The sequence below is a fragment of the Patiria miniata genome, unplaced genomic scaffold (genome assembly GCF_015706575.1).
Source record: "Patiria miniata isolate m_02_andy unplaced genomic scaffold, ASM1570657v1 HiC_scaffold_24, whole genome shotgun sequence".
NCBI classification, from domain to species: domain Eukaryota; kingdom Metazoa; phylum Echinodermata; class Asteroidea; order Valvatida; family Asterinidae; genus Patiria; species Patiria miniata.
The window spans coordinates 3,577,183-3,599,745 of record NW_024037063.1 but is presented as its reverse complement, the minus strand read 5'-3'; the positions used below and the strand labels follow the sequence as shown (position 1 = coordinate 3,599,745).

General features: G+C 41.4%; 1 protein-coding gene across 4 annotated transcripts; it reads right to left on the bottom strand.

The window, feature by feature from the left end:
• Positions 1 to 244: 244 nt before the first annotated feature.
• LOC119732438 (follistatin-related protein 5-like) lies at positions 245 to 22,507 on the bottom strand. 4 transcript variants are annotated; one of them, XM_038205957.1, is made up of 12 exons: positions 21,731 to 22,507; positions 13,801 to 13,914; positions 13,188 to 13,227; positions 7,141 to 7,647; positions 6,793 to 6,909; positions 6,490 to 6,696; positions 6,047 to 6,216; positions 5,727 to 5,844; positions 4,939 to 5,094; positions 4,253 to 4,381; positions 3,635 to 3,906; positions 245 to 3,467 (listed from the first exon to the last, which is right to left on the bottom strand). In XM_038205957.1, the coding sequence occupies exons 2-12, from the start codon at positions 13,876 to 13,878 to the stop codon at positions 2,520 to 2,522; spliced, it is 2,742 nt and encodes a 913-aa protein (XP_038061885.1). In that variant the 5' UTR covers positions 13,879 to 13,914; positions 21,731 to 22,507; the 3' UTR covers positions 245 to 2,519. The 4 variants fall into 4 exon arrangements, with proteins under 4 accessions (XP_038061885.1, XP_038061887.1, XP_038061883.1 ...); XM_038205959.1 differs by lacking the exon at positions 21,731 to 22,507 and adding an exon at positions 16,358 to 16,496; XM_038205955.1 differs by lacking the exon at positions 21,731 to 22,507 and adding an exon at positions 15,787 to 15,862.
• Between the last annotated feature and the right edge of the window lie 56 nt (positions 22,508 to 22,563).

Below are 22,563 nucleotides of genomic sequence, written 5' to 3'. Positions count from 1 at the left end.
CTAACCGCTCGGCTACGAGGCCCCTCTAGAGTAGTTTAATTTACATCAATTTTTAATCTATACAAGTAGTTTGTGATTGTTTTAAAAATTTGATGTATATTTATTTGACGTGTAATTTACTTTTTGTGTTTAGCTGTCCAAAAATATGTAATTGCCTTTTTAAGGATAAAAAAGTATTTCGAATTGAATTGAATTGAATTGAAATAAATAAATAAATAAATAAATAGAAAACTCATTCTTGAGATCGATTAACGGCTACAACTGACGCAACAACGCTCTTTATTTATCTTCCGGCTATACATATCGACATCTAGCAGTGGGTGCAATATACGCGAACTGCTACTTAGTGCATGTACAGGTGCAAATATCCAACAAGCTAGGCGGCTTCATATCATACAATATACATTATGCACCACAAATTTCTATAGTTTGATTAAATAGAGCCACACACTGAACTCCACTGCTTACTGAAAAATTATTCTCTAAACACGATTCACCAATTCATATCACGATAACAAGATTAACATTTAAAAGTGAATAATGAATTTACAAGTGAAGATCATCCACAATGTTTCAGGTAAAAAATAACCGAGAATTTATAAGAAAATAACGCAAATAATATACATTCGGTCCTTATGTACAAAACATGCATTTCGGTGAGATAATGGAAAAAGGAATTAATCGTGAACAGCTGAATACAAATAATTAGTCATAAAAATGGAATTATAAAACATAAAGCCTAATGCTAGAAGTTAACGTTTCTTTGTTTATTTCGGAAAAGGGAATGTGCCAATGGATTGATATGCATGCAAGCAGGAAACGTATACGAAAGTCACGTGGACCAGGACACATGACAAATAATGCATGTGAGAGACTTCAACTTTTCACCTACAGGATATCCATACAATGTTTCTGCTATTAAATATTTTTGCTCATATCAAATATGGTGAGTCGAAGACCGGCACATTAGGAAAGAAAATAGTTAGGAAAGAAAATAGTTAGGAAGGTGGTTAAATAAAAAGAGACTCCTCAATTCCGCACTTAGGCATAAACGTTACTGTGCATGGGCAGCACGCTATAGAGGCATAACTAGGGGGTGTCACCATTAAAGAAAACCCCAATATTTCACTACACTTCGGCGAGAAATTACGATTAGAACAACTGACTTTACAAGTTGAAGAGCATATTTCCAAAAAACGCGATATACGCCATTGTGTTCCCTTTTAGAATTCTGCTCTCTCCTGGCTGCCCAAAATCCATGTCGACGGCTGTTTTATACACAAACACATCTTAAGACTACAATAAAGCGAAAAATGAAGTTTAGAAACAGATGTTTTTGTTGAAGTTTCGTAACCGTGCAAATGAGTATGTCGCGTTTTGGAAATTGACTCTTCAATTCACTTTCTAAGTATTTTCTTCTGTACCTACACGTTTAGAATTAGCTCTCGGACTAACATCGTTATTTTAAGAGCTATTATCATTACTATTTTTTTTTTTAGCTTTCACGACTATCTACTACTGGCTATTTTCCCAACGTTTCGATTATAACACCGCTATAGTCCGCGCTATCGACCTTATTTCCTTCAGAATCCACGAAGGGCGGTACAAAACTCTTCACCTTTTCTTTAAAACGTATTTACGTAAAGTTGCTGACGTTTTCCCGATCTCAGCAAGTTTTTCTTGATAATCACGAAGCCTTTTTTTCAGACACTAGACGCCAACATCTATAACCACAATACAAAATGCACATCATAAGCATTATGCTTGGTCATATACATTTGTCATAAGCTTGTGATACATTATTACTTTCCCCACGGAGTCACGACTTTTGCACCCCAGCACATTTTAACGACCGGTACCATTAAACATAGAAGCTAACGCGGACAAAAACCCACGGTTTTTTTTTGACATCGTATAATTCTCTTTAAGTTTTATAACCACATCCTTTTGAAATCAAAGAACCGAATGACTACTGACTGTACTTGAACTTTGAAGATCCGTAAGGGCCTTTACCATCAGAAGGTCATATCCGCGCGTCACAAATGCATTTCCAGAAGGAAAATGTACTTGCGAATTGTCTGGATATTCCATTTATACTGTTCATAAAGTACTGGCAATGCAGTGATGTAATATTTCCTATATCATTGTTGATAGTTGCAGAACATTTGTTAAACAGACAGGTCAACGGACTTAATTTTATTCATAATGGCAAAGCTTGACAATTTCAAGAATGATTTATGAATGTTGCGGCACTACATAACTTCATCGATACTTATAGTACATACCTTTATTATTATTTTGTTTTGTTTAAAATATTTCCTAAGAAGTGAGCTACCATGAAAATAACGCTAACGCTTTGTTTAAGTACTCGATTATTTTACTGTCTGCACTAAATCAACAAAAATACGTTTGCACGAACGCCACGCAAAGTTGTCGAGCGATAATCACACACAAATTTACGTCCGTGAAAAGGGGCGCGGGTAAAGTTATTTGCATGAATTTGAATAAATGAATGCCAATTAGTAGCAGTCCCCAACCCACACGATCACGTTGCTCTGCGAGACATCGTCAATGTCGCACTGAACGGACTTCTTCTTGCCGTCAATCAGCACCACGTGATCGGCGGCGGGCGTGGCCAGGTGGGGACCGAACACGCCGCTGTTGACGATGTGCCGGTTGTGCTCGTTCCAGGGCCAGCTCTCGGCGCTGATTGGATGAAAGACGCCCGGGATCATCTTGACCTTGCTTGTTTCCAGGTCGACGAAGAGGACATCGGGGCGATCTCGGGAGGTCACCATGATGTCATAGGTGTGCGTGCTTGCCTTGGTGGGGAAGAAGCCGACATCACTGACTCCTAGATTAGTGCTGACCTCAAACAAGGACTTGACCTTTCCAGACAGGGTGACCTTCTGGACGTAGATCAAGCCGTGTTGGTTATCAGCACTGATGATGTACCGCCCGTCGGGTGATGTGTACGGTGTCCCCCGTATGCCCTCATTCACATGCAGCACAGTGTCGGTCAGGTAATCCAGAAACAGCTGCTTGGATGGGCGAGACTCGCGGCCGTCTGCGCAACTCACGATGACGTAACCGCCCGTTGCCAGGAAGGCCACTGAATCAGGATAACACTGGTGCTGGCTAAGGACGATGGTAGAGGACAACGTGGTGGTCTCGAGGTTGATCTTAGTGATTGCCATCTGCTGGCTGTGGACCACGTATCCGAACTTGTAATTACCCTGATTGGGGATCTGGACCTGTGGGATAAAAAGCCCTTTAACGACATCGAAATGATGCCCGATCGGGGTAGTGTGGATCGGGGTATGGGTTTCCCGTTGGCTGACGTACTTGATGACCTGGATTGATCGTTGGCCTTCCTCGGCATCCGTAGACTGCCAGCAGACAACCCATAGAGTGTCAAGGTGAGGAATGTAATGAAGAGAGACGGGAATCCGATCGGTTGGAATAACCTGCAAACAAACAAGGAAAACGATAACTTCCCATTGCATAAAAGCTACAAATTCAGTTTGTAACTACCTAAGAATACGAATATTATGTTCTGACTAACAGTGTTTGTTACTAACAAACTTTTTACGAATTGGAAACGGTGACGGGGTTTCAGAAACGGCAACAATACCTCAATGATGAGCTGAGTGCGGACATCAATAGCGATGATGCGGTTGTTCTCTGGCTGCGTCACGTACACGAACTGGTTCTTCACGTTGACCGCCTCGCCCCACGAGCAGGCGATCTCACCGGACGGGCCCGGAGGGCACAGCAGGCCGTGCGGCTTGGGCAGGACGTGCAGGGCGGGAATGTTCAGTCGGTACCCGCAGGTGTCTGGCTCGATGACTCGGACGCCGTCCGAGTGGAACAAGTAGTAGACGTGCATGGGACCCAAATCTAGAGCTGGAAATTTTCGGTAACAAAAATGACACAGCACAATAAATGGGAGGTTTGAGGTAACACCATGTGAATGATATCTCTTTGTGAGTTGTGTGGTTCTCAGAAGAACCAGTTCGTTTAACTCCACGTTTCGAACAATATGCTCATTCAACTGCACGGTTCTTCTCAAAACCACACAACTCACAAAAATAAAATTTTGAGTTTTCCCATTTTGAGATGTCAAGACCTTATTTTGCCGCCACAATCACTCCAGTAAACCTATCAGCTTCCACAATCCACATGTATGCATACCTCGCAGTCTTAGACAGGCGTGCACTGATGCGATTTTGAGCAAGTCAACGTTTTATACCTTTAGTGTTTTCTTGAATGAAGACAGATGAGACGGATTGCACGCTGCCTACGGGGTTACTGGCTCTGCACAGGTACTTGCCGGTGTCTGGGTAGTCCAGGGATTCAATACAAACGGTGGTGTTGCAATCTGTCGGGGACAAAAAGGTGTGTTCACAGCCGGTGTTAAGTTTAAAACACATTGTAGGCCTATGCATTTCAAAACCTAATGTGTTTTCATAACGGTGAATGCGTTTATTTCATAACGTGAATAACGGTGAATGCGTTTATTTCATGATGACGGTGAACGCTTTTTCTTTTGACCGTACAGTGTTACAATACACGCGTAGAGGTGTGTTTGCGAAAAAACGACTATCTGTGTTCTTTTCAAGTATCATAATTTCGAAGTGACAACCTCTCATATGACCCATACCTTTTATGGAACTGTCTTTGCTGTCAACCGGAAAGTGCACATCAGACCAATTGGATCACGACTTTTCAGTCAGGTGACCACGCTAGCTCGTTCAAACTTAGTGACGTGTATTGTTAAGATGAACACAAACCAAAGGAAGGCAGGGCTTTGTAGTCAGTTGACAACGTTAACTCGTTCAAACTTGGTCACGTGCGCTGTGAGAACTGTACACAAACCAAAAGTGGGCGGGGCTGATGGCCAAATAGGGAGGGGTCCATTTTGTTCATGCAGCTTACCTTCAAGTCTCAGTCCTGGTCGGTCGCTCAGCGTGAGTCCCTTCTTGCTCCATAGCTTCTCGGGCTCGGGCACGCCCTGTGCGTAGCACTGTACTTTGGCAGTCTTGCCCTTGGACTGGAACCTGGACTGGGGGCAGGTGTGCACCGAGGGCGGAACTGGGGGGAAAAGGTGACAAGAACACGGTGCAGTTAGGGGTAGAGAGTTGACTCACACACTTACCCTGGTACCTCCGGTTTAGACTTGCGTTCCGTAGTCACTCCTAAACACTGACCTAACGAGGTAGGGGATGGCATGTATTTGGTGCACGGGCCTCCCGCGTGAGGCCTAGGCTCCCTTTTCGTCCACGCTCAGAATTTGGGTGAAGGCAAGTAGCGTTTTATTGTTAAGAACCCAATGACACCCCAAAGTTCCCCATTCCTGCAAACTGCCCTCGAATTGAAAAATAGTGTACTCTGAATATGTGTATTAAGTTTTACCTCTAAAACACAGATGAGCCACTCTACATTCGCATTACGTCGAAAGAGCGACTGCAAAGTATCTTAATTTCATATGAAAAAAAAAATGCATGAGGTTCGCCCGTCTGCATCTGAAATCTGAAGCCTATTTGGGCCGAATAGTCGTTCCTATACATTCCACGGTTCGGCACGACTGTGGAAATTCAATCTGGAAACTGAGGTCAATATTTTTAGACAATCCAGATAGAAAATATGTACGCTTTTGCGTACGATATTTTGTTGCACTTGAATAAATTTCTCTATGAAATTACGGTGTCCGCGTGGTACCATACCTCGGACCTCCACGGTGTAAGTCTGCTTGACTGATCTGTACCCTTCCACGTAGCACGTGTAGATCCCCATGTGCATCAAGGTGAGTTTGTTGAAATACAAGGTTCCATCATCGTACGTCTGGAAAAAAAGTAAGTTCACAAAAATATTTCAAGCACAAGAAAACACAGTCTATACATTAAAATGTAGCGAAATCCTCAATCTGATGCTTATGGGTCTAAAAACCGCTTAGTAAATCCAATTGAAATACAATTTTTGGTTCGCACATTCTATCAAAATGGCCGCCATAGCTACCATTACAACCGTTGCCCTAGCAACCAACCTTCATCCCGTCCATGAGCTGGACGTCAATGAGATCCACGCCGTTGCGCTGCCAGATGACGTTCGACTTGTCTTCAACCTCGATCCTGCAGACCAGCACGACGTTGTCGCCGGCCGTGGCCACTTTGACCTGCTGGCGAAGGTCCTCTGAAATGGTGACTATCTGCACGTCTGAAATGGACAACATAATACAAGAGAATCATTTTAGGATTTGATGGGTGAAGAGTTCAATTTACAAAAGTTACAAAAGTTGCTGTCTCCTCTTATCCATACAATATTTTTAGTTCCAAGAGCTGGTACGATGATGCACTATTCAAGTTCCGCCTTCGTACAGCCTGACGGTGGAACTCTTTGGCAAGATCTTGCGAAAAGTCTGTGGAATGTTCCCAAAACAATGCTTCGCTGACTCCACTGATAATTTTGATTCTGATCTATACTACTCACCGAAGGCGTCATACATCTCATACGGGTCCAGTTTTTTGTCCCCGTTTTTGTCGTAGATGCGCAGAACGTCCAACAGCGAGCACTGCGCAGACAGTCCCTCGATATTGTCTCGCGAGATCACGGAGGAAATTTCGTCCCCGGTGAGCAGGCTGTCACGTGACGAGTCGAAGTGGTTCGTCATCAGACTGACAAGGAACTTCTTGTCCACTGCAGACGTAATGAATTACAAATTATCATTTTGAAAACATGTTTTTTTTGTACTTAAATGCAATTAATTTTCTTGTCTGCGATTGTCACACTTACGCTCAGGGAGGACGGGGTCATCACGTGGGTTGTTGAATTGCGTCCGGTAGTGGTCCAGAAGATTGGTCTTGAATTCGGCTAGGCCCTCCTCGGAGCAGACAACTTCGGTGGGGATTTCTGAGAGAATGGGAAAATCTAACTATTAACTTAAGGATTCTCTCCTTCATTTTCAAAAAACTTTGTGATTTGCAAAATATAATGCCGACATCCAATCATTATGTTCCTCTTGCTGGCCAGGCCCTGAATTCATTGTATTTAATGTATACATTGTACAGGGCAATATCTTCTAAAAAAAAGTGTTTTGAGGATCAATATGCTCCTATGAAATTTGGTGAAGCACATACGAACCTTCGAGGACAGGTTTTTCAGTGTCAACAACTGGCTCCTCTTCGACCATTTCTGTGTCGTTCTCCACAACCTCCGGTTTCTCTTCCGCAACTTCCGGTTCTTCTTCATCTACTTCCGGGTCATCCTTTTCATCGTCATCAGCATCATCGTCAGCAGCAGCAGCATCGTCCTCCTCGTCCTCGATAGTTTCATCGATGTGTTGGTCCACAATTTCGTCGTGCGTATCCGGTTTTTGGTCTCCGAACACCTCCGGGTTGCCTCCGATCAGCTCCGGTGCGGTCGTAGGCTTCTCGCAGACCGCGTCCGGAACCACTGCGATGCGGGTCCGCTTGACGCACGCGGCCCGGTGCAGCTCGCAGTGGTTGTCGTACAGCACGCCATCCGAGCCGCAAACAGGCCGCTGGTGGGGCTTGCACTCCCGGATGCACACGCAGATCGGATCGGCCAGGCTGGAGTTAAAGGTGCACTCGCTGCCTTTTGGGCACACCATGAAATTGCACGGGTTGACTGTTAGGTAAAGAGTCAAGACAAAATGACCGATTAAAGCGACCGTATGGTCCTGTGACGATACTCAACCCGTAGCGTTTGCTTTTGTATGTGGTGTCTGGGGTAAAAACATGCAGAATCAATTCGTCGCGGCGCGGCGTGAGTTACGAAAACACGATATTTTTTAAGTTAAAATGTTGCAATCTTATCCAGTCAATATGCAGTATCACCGTATAAATATGAGCAAATTGGAAAGGGAAGGATTATTTCTGAGAAGGTGTGGACATAATAATTACAAATGTGAAAACACGACAAATACACGTTGGAAATAACAACACCAAGTACACGATATAATTCAATTTCTTGCTAATTGCGGTATCGAATCAGGATACAGGAAGCAAGTCCCCATCCCAGGGCTTACTGTTGGAAACGAGGTTGAAAATAAAGTAAGCCCTGGGACGAGGTTGATTAGCGCGGCGTTTGGAACCATTGGCTCAGCAAACTGAGCTCGGCACCGTCCTTTGGCTCGACAGAGTCTGCCGTGCTATCATCGTTCCAAACGGCAGTGACACGACACTATGATTGTATAAAAACGCCGTGCCATTGCGGTGCAGAGCTCAATTCTATACAGTTTCCCACCTAAGGATTCAAAGTAGAGTGGGTACAAAGTCTGGTTTCGGGATTGTTTAAACTGACACTTCCACTACTCGAAAGGAGAGGGGCAACACCATGTTAAGTACATGTTTGACTGTCTGGTGTCGTTCTTCTCGTGTCAGTGAAGTCAGTGTATACTTGACTGGTATAAACTTAAGGTCCAATACTGTTTGTCATTTGCACTGTTTCTGCACGGAACCATTAAAAAACTTCATGTTATGGTATCTGCACCAAACTTCACAATGGCTTTAGCGAGCAGTTCTTTTGCGAAGATAGCAGTAGTGCTTCTGACTTTTTCTCTGGCAATTTTTACCGCGTATCTCTTGTGGTCGGACTCGACCAGTGTTGTCGGGGAGATCAGGGGTGTCGATCAAGCCAGCAATGGCAGAATCCAGGGGCGAGTTCGCGGGTCAGACAGTATGCCAACGATGTCACCGAGTCCAAGTGATGCAACTGGCTGCAAGAAAAGGCTACCAGGCGCCATTGTGATCGGCGTCATGAAGTGCGGCACATTCGCCTTCAAGACTTTCTTGAGCAGCCACCCAGGCATCGCCTTGCGTTTCGACAAGCAGGTGAATTTCTTCAGTTCCTCGAATCGCCACCCGGAGAACTTGGAGGCCTACAGGGACATGATGGCCTGCTCGACTCCACGCCAACTGACCATGGAGGGCTCGCCTGGATACTTTCCAGAAAGATTCGCTCCAGGACGAATCAAAGCAGCCCTGCCCGATGTCAAGTTGATACTCCTCTTACGGGATCCCGTCAATAGATCACTGTCGGAGTATGTCCACTTGATGGATTTGGAGGCGAAACGCGGTCCACGCCCAAACGTATACGTGGAGATGCCTGCAATAAAGGATGGTTTTCGGCGCGAAATAGGACCTTCTTTTGAAGAAGCCGTGTCGTACCCTAACGGGAGTCTGAAGACGTACAATCTTATCCTGGCAAAGAGTCGCTACGCGGACTTCCTCCCGAGATGGTTTAAGTTGTTCTCCCGCCAGAGAATCTTGATTCTGGACGGTGACGCCTTCGCTAAGGACCCGCTGCCGCAGCTCAAGAAAGCGGAGAAATTCCTCGGCGTCCGACCTTTCTTCACCCGTCGCCATTTCGTCTACAACCGACACAAGGGATTTTACTGTTTCAATGCAAAGGGGCTCGAAAACAAGGAGTGCTTAGGCAAGACAAAAGGACGCCCCCATCCGCCCATCGACGCAGCTCTTCTGAAGCGTTTGAACAGATACTTTGCACCGTCAGTTCAGGAGCTTCATGTATTGTTGAATCGAACTTTCAGTTGGTCTGTGAACTACCAAGATGAACATGTATTTTGAACATAGATGTCTCCATGTTTGTAAATGTTTGTGAAGATATATCAAATAAGCCAATTGCCACATTCCAATTGCCACATTCTATGCGCTATAATATGCTCACATGATATATTTAAGATTGGATTTAATATAATCCTTCATGATCTCATTTTCTTAATTCCGTATATCATCCACAGAAACATGAATGTCTCATGCAAGTCTTAGCCGAGACATTAGTAATACCTGGACAGACATGACACATTAAGGTGGCAATTGGCTTATGGACCATTCCAGAGATGCATATAGGATTGTCTGCATACAGCTTGCTCCAAGGCCGAGCCGCTCGATCCTATAGGTCGTAATTCGATGGCAATTCTGACTCATCCGTCATCATCAAATTGCGCAGCCAGCGATGCGGTAAAAAAAAATTAAAGGTACTGGCAAATACCTGCTTCTGGTAGGTGCGATTAACCACACATTGCCTGAATGAAGTACTTTCGCGATCTTCAATTTTGCTGGAGATCACAAGCTGAGGGTATACCTTTAAGCCCCCGGCACTTTCGTTTTCTGTTTGCGAACATTTTTCAACTAGCCAAGGCATGACAAGTAATATTGAATGACGAGTAATCTTAAAATGTCAAATGAAATTTGAGCATTAGGCCATCACTTTCTATTACATATTTTGATTTAGGAAGATGACTACAGGATGCATAGGAAGGTATTATACATGTACTACCGGCACCAAGTACAAAGCTGGAAACATCCAACTTAAAGCGCTGAATTAGCGCCCTTAATAGTCGATAATCGACGGTGAATTTGATTAACCGATATTACCCTTTAATGTTAGTACTGGAGCTACGTACATGATTAGCCGTTAGCTGACCTTTTTAAGTTATTAAAATGAGACATATTTAACACCCCTTTCATGTTGATGAGCTTGACACGCCCATAAAATGAAAGGCTTTTTCAAAATGGCCGGCATAACGCATAACACACAATGCATAAGGTATTGTTTCTAGATAAATTATCGATGTCATACATCCTTGCCTTTTCCCAATGTCATTTCCCAACGTTTCTTTCAGCCAAGCCTGGTTGTCATTCTGTGATAAGGAATGACACAGGTCTAGCGTGAAGGCATTTTCGAGTCGATCGGTTCTTTTCACGGCCAAACCGTCCGCCGCTCCCGCCGAAATGAAAAATGAAAGCGAGACGTCGAAAGGGCGAAGGCTTCAGTGCCGCGCTTGGTAAAGCGACCGGTGATCTGCGGGCGGGCCAGACGTGTTATTCTTCAAAATAAATGTGACAGAACATTCTGTGTGTAAGGAGAAGGCTTTCGAGTTTTGAATGAAAACAAAATTAGTCTGGACATTGCCAGCAAGGAAGCTGTGCGCAGAGTGAAGGGAATTCCTGGCCTGAATATTGCAGACTTCGTTTGGTTTATAATGTCGAAATTTTGTTGATGCTTGCAATTTTCTCAATATCGATATTAGAATGTACTCTATGGATTATTCTCGTCCTGAATGCATTCTAATTAAATTTTCGACCAATTAAGTTTTTTCCCTTGATATATCTAGTTATCAACTTTAAGATTTTCCAGTGTGAAAAGATAATGTTTTCAAGAATTAGCTTTTTTTCTAAACACATTTTCTGGTGCAGTGCTAAGATTTTTAAGTGCTAAAAAACGATGGTTTCATGTCCTCTTTGTGTGTATTTTTAACCATACATTATTTTTTCCCCGTCTTTTGATGATATATCGTATATGTTAATGTTTACTGTTTTAATTGCAAATTTTGTCTAAATGTTGTGATGTTAATTTTAATTTCAACTACCGCAATTCGGCCGTGATAGTAGATTTTTAAATAAACCAAAATGAATGAATGAACGCATTTGGATCCGTTCACGAAGCTGTTATGTCTGTGAAGGATTACTTTTTTGTTTGAATAATTATAATATTATGCATGTAAAATGTATACATTACCTCCTTTTGTACATGAACGTGCACATGAAAATCAGTCCGAAGCGGTCGCTAAAAATACTTCTTTGTTTGTTAAATATTCAGATTTTCACCACCGGTTGATAAATATAATTATGTCACCCATTCCGTAACATTAAGACAAGTTAATCGACAGAGTGTCTCGCTAAATCTCAGATTTTACGTAAAAATACATCGGTATTCCAGTCACAATCGTCAGCGACTATATCTTTATTATTCGCGACTAAATCCCCAATATCTGCGAATACATGCCTTACACAATGGCCCCTATCTATGTATCAAGCAACGGGCCTCAAAACAATTGAGGCTCGTCTGTCTTAATGCAAAACTGATGCACAAACGGTTCATTTGAAATGCGAGATGTACTCTCAAAGGAATACAGGGCATAGGAATATACAGTGATAATCAGATAGAAGAATCGTGAAATATTCCGAGTCGACAGCTACGTACAGCTGCAATTTCTCCTTGGGTGCGTCTGTTATCGATCAAAGGAGGACGAAATCGTATAACGAAGGTGTGACTTCGCTGATGTCACATTCCGCGCATTTGTTCTGAAGCAGAACTCTAGCTATACACGACTATCTCCTTGAAAAAAAAATGTCAAAGAAAGTATTGCAATTTCCGTTCGGAGCACTAGGCCTGAGCTATTCAGACTTTAAATGGATTGCAGTGGCTATTATTATAGCCTGAAGTTAACATATTCAAAATCGCTGTCCCGATAAATTCACAGCGATGTTACAAAATACATTTTCCATCTCCAGGCAAGTCATTTTTCGGCGTCTTTATAGGAGAGTGCTCTTCTCTAGTCTCTGCTGAGGGGAAACATCTCCATTCCATCCCCAAGAGAAATCAGGACAGGAACCCTCGATTTGCAGAAGCAGCGAGCCTTCCTTGACCAAACAACCGATGCTAGCGCAGATAACACGGGGGAGACATCCCTGAGGCCCGTTCGGTAGAGGTGTGATGAGAGCCACCCGGTGGACTCTCTCAATTAATGGATGTCAATATTCGGGGAAAAAATTTCAGTTTTTCTCATCGATGAGAGGGTTGTTCTTGCCCCCAAGCAAATTGAAGTTAAACACTGTGATATTTCACAGTATTTGCTTTTTTGGTGTCGCTGTAGATTGAGTTCATCTTCTGATCCGTCTTAATTGCTAGTCCAGCATGTCAATTAGGAAGATGATATCTTGTAGTAACAAGTGCGTCCTGAGGCTTTACACGGGGTTAAGTTATCCCCTCCTTTTGTAAATGTATGTCGACTCTACACCAGCTACAATGTATTTGTTAAATCTGCACTTTTAAAGTACCGACACCAATTCAGGTTCACATATATCATAAACGCAAGCATGAATGTTGCATGATTAACGTTTGACATGAAATGACATGAAACTCAAACAAAAACATCGGGTGAAATACAGCTATGGCAGTGACCTACCCACAATGCGTTGCGATGTCTCCTATTTCCTTTACAATATCTTGCCCCCCCCCCAAAAAAAAAATACCACCCATGGTTATGACAGAGCAAGGCATGATTTTTCAATGTTCTGGATTTTTAATGGCACCACATTTCATTTAATTACATCACACCAAATCAGAAAAGAAATGCCTACCTTGATCGTCCTTGTAATCGTCATCACCATGGTGATGCCTCTGTATTCAGACAAAAGGAGAACAACAAATGACACCCATTAACATGTCATTTCTCACTTTACATTAATATTTCAAATCCTCGTTGGTGATGGCTTTCGACAAAGCACCTGTAGCTGTAGACGAATACTGAACGTTCAGGCGAGATTTTAAATGCACTATAATAGTATATAGGCTACATTACCAGAGCAAACCAAAACCATACCAATATGACCAAACCAAACCGAATCAAACCGAACATGACCAAACCAGACCAAGCCAAAACAAACCCAACCAAACTAAGCCAAACCAAAACAAACCAAACCAAACCGATCAAAAGTTACCAAATCAAATCAAACGATAGTTATACCAAAGCAAACCAATCTAAACCAAACCAAACCAAACCAAACCAAACGGTTTACCAAAATTATTACCAAGCCAAACAAAACCAACATTATACCTAAACCAAACCAAACCAAAGCAAATAAAACCGAGCTAAGGTTATTACCAAGCCAAAATTATACCAAAGACATTACCAAACAAAACAAAAGTAAGTAATTAAAGTGAGTAAATGAAGTTTTATGGTATAGCAAATACCTTATGGCCCTTTGGTCTTGCATCCACCATACACATTGCCGCGAAGAGAACGGCCAAAGAGATTGCAACAGCCCGCATGATGATGTCCTGTTGATAGTCAGATCTCCCAAAAACCTGTAAAAAATATATTAATAATAATGTTTACTGCAATTAATAAAACGTTGACTTAGGTTTTGACGACTTCAATCTCTACATGCATTTCTAAAACAATATAGCCCTGCAATACTTACGGGGTTCTATAGGTTATTAGAAATTGAGCAATATTCTCCAGTTTATAATAGGGACTGACTAACATTATATAGTTTTTAGACTGATTGTCAGTCGCTTCCAGTCGTCCCTATAATATATTAGCCAAAAGCAAATTTTATTGTGCCTAAGCAAAATAGAATGTCTTAATCTTGAAACTATTGTAAATGTACGCAGGCAGAATGGGTTTCCCTGTGAAATTCACACTGCAGAAGGGCTGCATCATTAATTGGGGGGGGGGGGGGAACGGTTTTCGGATATTAGGGTGGCGCATAAAGAAGCAGGGGCACGTCCGTACATACAGCGCACAGGGCAGTATCTTTGACGACACCTGTCTCGAAATTGTAGGTACCTGGATAAATCCACGGAGCACAGGAACCTAGTCAAATCGAAGCCGTTGCCAGCCCTGCAGCCAAGACAGTATCGCAGTATTCAATGAGCTGGGTGGCGCGAAAATCACCTGGCACTCCCTCGTCATCTTTAGTCAAACACTTGTTCAGAAGGTGGGAAATCATGGTAGTAGATGCGTGCGTTCTCGTCCAAATATGACACTTCACATGACATCGCATTTCGCTCTCATATAGCAAAATTTAATATCCTTGCAATTTTGCGAATATGGCGACAAATCCGTGCATTTCACATAATAATTGGGATGTGTTACGTAGCGGAACATGGCGTTCCCGTTATTGTTTGCACAAAATCATGCTTTTCATCTCACTTAATTGTAATCACATGAAGACAGCTGCCAAAAAAACCAACAATTCTTATTGGAGATTTGAAAATTGGAAACGGTCATGGGTACGCGGGTGCGCTGAAGAAGAAATCGTTCTTGAAATCATTCTTGCTTAATTGGGTTGAATGCATTACGTTGGGACGAGTTAAATAATGAATCAGACAAACGATCTCATAATGTATTGACAAGACAAGAATTTCCATCACTAATATATGGAGAAATTTAAATGTCTTCTTTTCGAAAATTCCCCATGAAAAAAGGACGTTGCCGACATAAATTAAATATCACGCAACAATGTATTGATTCCATATTCTCGCAATCATCATTGGACTTAAAAGGAGAAAACAGGCGTTTTGCACGTTTTATAGAATGACATAATTTTATCTTTCACTTTTGTATTTTTTCGACATATTTCACCATATTAGGTACATGTGTACGTTTGCAAAAAACAACAACAGCTTGACCCGTGTCGTTCACACTGAGAGAATCCGAAAACGTGCCATCAAAATTTGTGGGGAAAAAATCAGTTTAATTCAAAAGGATAAATTCTACAGAGGGCAAGTATACTTCGTAAGCCACATCAATACGCCGTGCTTCATAAACACTAGCCTCTGGTTGTTTATAATAAAACTGTGTGATAATATCAAGCAACGAGACCTCGTAAAACGGACTGGATATTTCAGACTACAGCCTGTTATTGCGATCTCGTATTATTGCTACTGTATAGGTTAAGGCACTTTACAATAAGCTTTATGCACACAATATGAACACTAAAATGTCAAATCCGGCTTCCTAAATGTCACTGGTCATCTGTCAAAATATTTGTCACTTAGCTCGTCAGCACGGGTCATTGTTTGTGTTTTTTGATAAACGAAGCCCAAATGCTGTCGGGCACGATGACTTTATTGCCACTTCAATATTCCCTGAAAACAGACATCTATGATTCACTGCACGAAACTCCTTTAACTCATACCTGTACAGCAAGGTGAATTCGCAACGAAACATACCATTATGATAATGATGAAGATGTCAGTATATAGACAATCACCTGTAGACTGTGCATATATTCTTGCTAGACATTAACCCTATACCTAACGGTTGTCTGTGTTTCAAAATGGAGATCGCTTTCACGAGCGAAGATTCCTGCAGGTACATCGATTCCCGTGTGTACGGAGCCGCAATAATCAATTTGTTATCATCGAGCGTAATGTTGTCTCTTTTAGAATGTAAATTTGTATTTTGTAGTATGCAGTGGGTGTCCACGTCTATTAGCACACTAAGTGCATCAGGCGACGGAGGGCGTAATTTATTCAGTGAGTTTAAAGTCTTAGCAATTTTGGTTTAGGCCTATAATTGTAGTATTTTGTACATAAAGTGACTACAATTCGTGATAGTAAATCATCAGATTTATCGCAGACTTAATTGCTGAGCCAAGATTTGCCACAATCAGAGTTGCAATCGAGTGAATCATAAGTCTGTACCAACTTTGTCGTCAACATACCAACATCATCGATATTTAGAGCACTCAACAAATGCGGTTCAGTATATAACAAAATTCATGAAAATATCTAAACTCACCAGTCTCTGTCGGTTCAAATGTTAACAAACGAAATCAATATCTCATGAAATATCGTCTTTTCTCATTAAACATTGGAAAGTATGTGAATATGGTTGTAGAGGAATGCCAGTCCGTGATATTTATAATATCCGAGTCCAAGTCAGGCTTCGGGGCTACAAGCCACACGTAGTGATGATTGTATACTGAGTCACGGTCCAGACAATACAGCAAGCCAGCAGGCGCGTATGTAAACACATGTTTAATTTAACCTTTTCGAGCCGCGGAATGAACATAAATTACATCAGTTTTCCTATACCACTGTCTCCAATTAAAATCCCTTAGGCCTCACATTCGAGTTTTGAAAGAGTCGGTTTAGATGGAAATATGAAAATTATACCATTCCAATTCCCTTGTAAGCAGAAATATTTGCGAGAACATAAATCTCACTTCCATTCTGATTCATGCTTTGTCATAAAGAAATCTAATGGGATGGCGAATTTTACCAAAAGATTGACACGTCATCAATGACATGTTTTTTAAACCTCGATTTCGTCTCCATTTCGACTACAGGATGCTTTTAATATTAACTTATTCTTACAGCAAGACTAAACAGTAACAAGACGAACGAGTAACATTCGTATAGTTGTATACATCACTGTACTACCGTGTTTGCACTAAATCACCTAGCTTACCTTTCTTCTCAAAATTTTCTGTCAAAACATTTCACCAAATGAGAACATTAATAATTTTTAAGATCTAAATCAGGTCTTTAAGATCCAAATATATAAAGAACTAATGTTGAATATCACCAAACTGCAGCGTAGTTTGATAGTTTTACATAAATCTAGATTGAGATTAGTTTTTACATATTAATTTTGTATTCTGTTGCAAACTGATACCTAAAAGAATCGTCCAAAATGGAAATGCACCTACGTATGGGTTTCGTTTCTTTTTATTTCTTCTGCTCCATTTCTTTTTTATTTTCAATTTTATTTTCTGTAGCAAACTGATACCTAATTGTATCGACCGTCGCAGCAGCCCTTTCCCGGCCCCAGCACTGAGCTGTCTATGCATCCGTGTTGTGTCAGCTATAGACGCCCGAAGCAAAGCCAGCATGTTAATGTCCCATCATATGCGAGCAAGCAAGCATGCATTATGTCCTATCCCTAATTCCTTGCTCGCGACACACGAGTCGTTGTTTCAGCCTCTTTACTAACAGTCAATTAAAAAACGCCATATCGCGCTCACAAGCCCTATATTGATCCAGCGAACGTTGTGGCATTTTCCCTTAATAACGACTCATTTGCATTTTTAATCAGCAATTTCCATTTTGTGTTTAACAGACTTCGGATTTTGCTTTCCAAGAATATGATGTCGAAGAGCGAAGTGTTTGTGTTTTGCGGAGGGGCACGATAATTTATGTAAACAGCTCCGGTTTATGAATACAAATTGCAAAATAAATCTTCTCCTTGGGCAGTCTGGGTGTTACATAATGCATCAATGTCTAATACCAGCTTAATTGATTCTTTAGTTCTGCATGGTCGACTTTTTTTTCTTGTGATGATTGTTTGGTTTTAAAGAAATAAATTCCTGATCACTTTCTAATCATATATTCAATCAGATCTTTCGTTGTAAATTAGAGGTTTACTTTGTTATTTATGTTACGATTAAAAGTAATTTTGACATGAGTGATCATGGTTATTTTTTTTATTGTAAACTACGTCCATTCTCATTTGTTAAAAAATGTTACCGATTTTATTAAAGAATATACAAAGGAGCAATATGATTTTATGGTAAACAAATATAATAAAACTTTCAGCAAATAAATTTACAGAATATGCTGACCGGGACATTACATGTTTGTCATTTAAGCAAAATGTAACCGTCAGGCAACCTCCGGATAAATGAACATTTATCAAATCAATTTATCTCAGAAAATATCAATAACGAGGTTGTTTATGCCACAACTAAAAAAATGGCGTTATTTTGGGCCGCTGGAAAGACGGGAAATGAAAAATACCCCAAACCAAACCCGAGAACTGCATAGTGAATTAGAAACACGAAAACATATGTCGGCACAGGGTTGGTACCCCAAACGAGATATCTCAGAAACTACCTCGAGCGGACCCTTCCCCCTGCATTCGGCCTCAAGACAAACTGCAAGCATAGCCTTCTTCGGGTGTGTTTGCGAGTGCGCGGTTTTTATTCATGCAATTCGATCGCACGGCAAAAATCCAATATGGATTCGATTCACCGTGTGCCTATCAGCTGAATATAATTTTGGAGGCAATATACAGCGTGTGATAATTGGCATATATTGACCTGTGTGATATAGTAATAAATATTATTTACGGATAGTTGATGACTTGATAGTTTTGTATATTAACATTAATTTGTTTCCGAAAGGAATATTGACGAAATCACGAAATTTAAATATCAACTACTAAAGCTGTTTAACAGGCTCCGAATATTTAATGTGCACGCTGAATTTAGTGCCCTCACCCTGATAAATACGAAGACATCTTTCATTTCAAATGAAGACTTCACTTTCCTTTCGACAGCCGAGGGACTTCGGTCTCCGATGTCATGATGGCTTCTGTAAATATTTGATCTCAAAGCGATCTCAATTTTGCCAGCTTATAGCAAAGAATATTGAACCGACCAATATTATCTTAAAGGCTACAACACGGTGTGCGAGGTTTTTTTTTTTTTTTTTTTTGTATTGTACAAAAATCCGCTTGTGTTATGCCATGAATGATTATTGTGATTACAAAAACCATCCCGGTTTTACAGGACCAATACATTTCAGTTTACCTCAGGAAACTAAAGCTGATCGTCGCGTATAGCTCTACAGCTCGAGCAGGTTTGTAAATCTTGGAAGCTTAAACCTTAATGGACAGCATTGGCACGGCTCTAGTTTTAACTTCTGAGCTTTGACAATTTGACATACATGTACAAGCATGCTCCAAAGCAGACGAGAGTACGTTATAAGCTTCAAACCATGTAGCCAGCTAGAGCCAGATGCTACGGTTCGACAAATCAAATGGAGACAGGCACTTTGTCTAATGGTCACGCACGGAAGAAAGTCGTGCTCATTCTATTCCCGTGCTGAATTCGTGCTGTCTCTTCTTTAATGTTATTTGCATGTTTCAAATTCACAATGTTTTCTTTAAGAGAGAATTCATCGTTCACATGTTCTTGTTGGTTTGGTTTCACATGATTACGATCATTATAATGTCCCGTTGCCGTGTAATGATAACGCGACGATTGATTTCCTATGTGGCTAATGTTTCCAGTATACAATGGCTCCTTTGAAGTTGCCGCATTACGTGTTTTAGTGCATATAGACGGAGACATCCATAACATGTTGTTTGCAGAATGATGAATGCTAAGGGAGTAATTTTTCATCGGGGTTTCATTGGTCGGAGTAGCCAGCGCAAAAGGAAGTGATATAGATCGGGAGATTGGCTGATTTATAGAACTGTCAAAACAACGTCTGGGCTCAGGGTTTTGTAGCCTAGCTGTACTTAAAAATCTGTGATATCGATTTTGAAGATTATACCTTTTTCGTAATATCTTTGTATTTGAGCCCCTTTCATTCACACAGGTTGCATAATCTACTACATTAAGCCCCCCCCCCCCCCCAAAAAAGTTAATGAGTTTCTTTCGGGAATCTGATAGCATGTTTTTCCCCACCTCATATTGCAAAAGAGAATTAGGTGATGATGAACTGAATGCAGCTCATGACTGTATACCACACCCCACCACATAGGCGAGCTGGGTGCGTAATTTTTATTCCTAGGAGGGTTAGGGGCAATGTCATGAATAATTCATGTTTATCCATGAGAACGGACAATGACATCAACAGCATTGTTGTTAGTTACTCAACTAGTTACAATACATTAAAGCATTTTAAAGAACGGTTGTCGTCGAGCTACCACACAGTAGCCTAGTGGATAGCGAGATGAGCTATGGATACAAAGATCCATGGTTCGAATCCACGTCGTCGCTGCTCATTTTCATCAGCTATTTTTCTTCTCCAAATTTAGCTATTTTTCTTCTCCACTGAGATAATTTTAAATTAAGGGGAAAATAGAACGAGAACCCAAGTCTTGCAATGATTCAAAGGAAAAACTGAATTATTCATGACATTGCCCCTAACCCTCCTAGGAAAAAAAAATACGCGAGATGGGTGCATACCTATGTTCCCCAACCCTAACCCTTACCCTAATTCTAAGGATTTCGGGGAACATCGGCGGTATTGGGGAACATAGGTATTGGGGAACATCAGGTAGACCCCGGTGAGCTATATCAAACCAATAAACATTCGTCTTCGAGGAGTTTCTCAGTAAGCAACCTCCGCTTTATAGGATACATCACACGTCACGTGACTTTTAAGTGGAGCCCAACCTGTAACATTATCGGTGAATACAAGGATGCTACATCTTTTAAATCTAACTGTTGGATGGAAAGGGTCCATTATTCACTTAGCTATACTGGAACATTAACCCACGGAGCTCTCATTGTGATCAAACTCGCGCTCGGGCTATGACAAATCATCACTTATATATGCCCAAGTGAGCTGATATCTTTATAAAAGCAGGAACACTTAATTGAAGACTCGCTTGTTAAAGGAACAATCCCTTATTGGACACAAAATGTATAGGCTACAAAAACAGATCAGCTGTGTATTGAAAGGGATGATGTATTGCAGAAGAAAAAAAACTGTAGGCTAGATATGTTGGGAAAAGCATCGGTAATCGTTTGGGTTTTCGCCCAAAATTTGAAAACTGAAATATGTAATTTCATCGATCTCTAAATCTTATTGTACTTATCACTGCAATAAGTGAAATATCAAATTAGGCCGCGCCTTCGTATAGGCCTTTAACATTTCAATACAGATGAAACAATATAAATTAATTCACATGTACATATTTGGCGTTTTTCTATGATTTGGACGCAAATTTGGCAATATCTTCGGAAATTGAGATATTGCAAATGAACCTCAAACCAAGTTGTCATTAAAAATTAAATCAGTTAAATATAAATCGAGTTTCTGACATTATGACTTCATCGAAATTTGATGTATTATAATTTGGTTAGAAAATGCATTATTCTAATTAGCATCATCATCGGCAGCCGTACAGTGACAGCATCCACACAATCATACACTCACGAAGTGAATCGACTGAAGATAACGTGTGAAATGCAATTCACTCTTCGCGAGTGGGCCCGCGCCCTAATCACATCACGCACAGGGACGTATCGGACGAGACTCCGCGCCGTATACTCCTAGGCATGACATTATCATGAAAAGATGCTCATTTCATAAACGAACAGGATTGTACATTAGCGTCTGCGATGGGTAGTAGGCCTATACTGTGCGTACTCACCAATGATGTCAACGCAGACACTGGGCGGAAAGGATGACTGAATCCCGGTGGGTTTTCACCACGGAGTCACAGATGAAGGTGGTTGTTTCTGACGATGTTGTTGGTCCTGAAGATGGTTAGCGAGTCTTCAAGATGGCGGAAAACCGGGGGAGATTTCTTCCAGACTATGAGAAGCCGGCTAGGGCGTGTTATTTGCTCACTCCCAGGCCGCTCTTTTCATCAATCGCTGCATCCAGTTCGGCTCCTGTCTAGATGATGCAGTCTGAGCTGTGCGGGTACGGGTTGGGAGGGGAGATGCTAATTTTCTGCGTTGTGAGGTGATTACTGTTTCATGTCGTAAACGCTCACATTTTGGCTCCCTCTGGCAAAATTTGAGCCATCACTGGAAAACAGTTGTGAAATGAACCATCTATTCAAATTGCTCCAATTTGTAGTTACGTTACAGCAATGGCGGCCACAAAGGGGCAGTTTTTTAACATGTTTGACTGGTGGCGGAAACTTTAGAAACATACAATAGTCGTCAGACGCGGTGAACGTTACTGAAACATGAGAATGGTTTATGGTAGCCTCGGCTCGAGACGGCATGATGCCGACGGTGAATCACCTCGATAATGATGTTTGGTGATGTCAGGTATCCTGCCCGCCAGTCATTGATATTCAAAACATTTTCTTGGCCGTCTATTGTTGTAAAAACACCGAAATAGAGGGTGGCACATTTTTGGATTAATTCAAAATATGACGTTTTCCTTTAACCGCATCGAATAAGAGCATTTTCAATTATGCGTAATACGATCAAAGGTTTTTATTTTGCGAGGTCTAAATTCTATGTGACC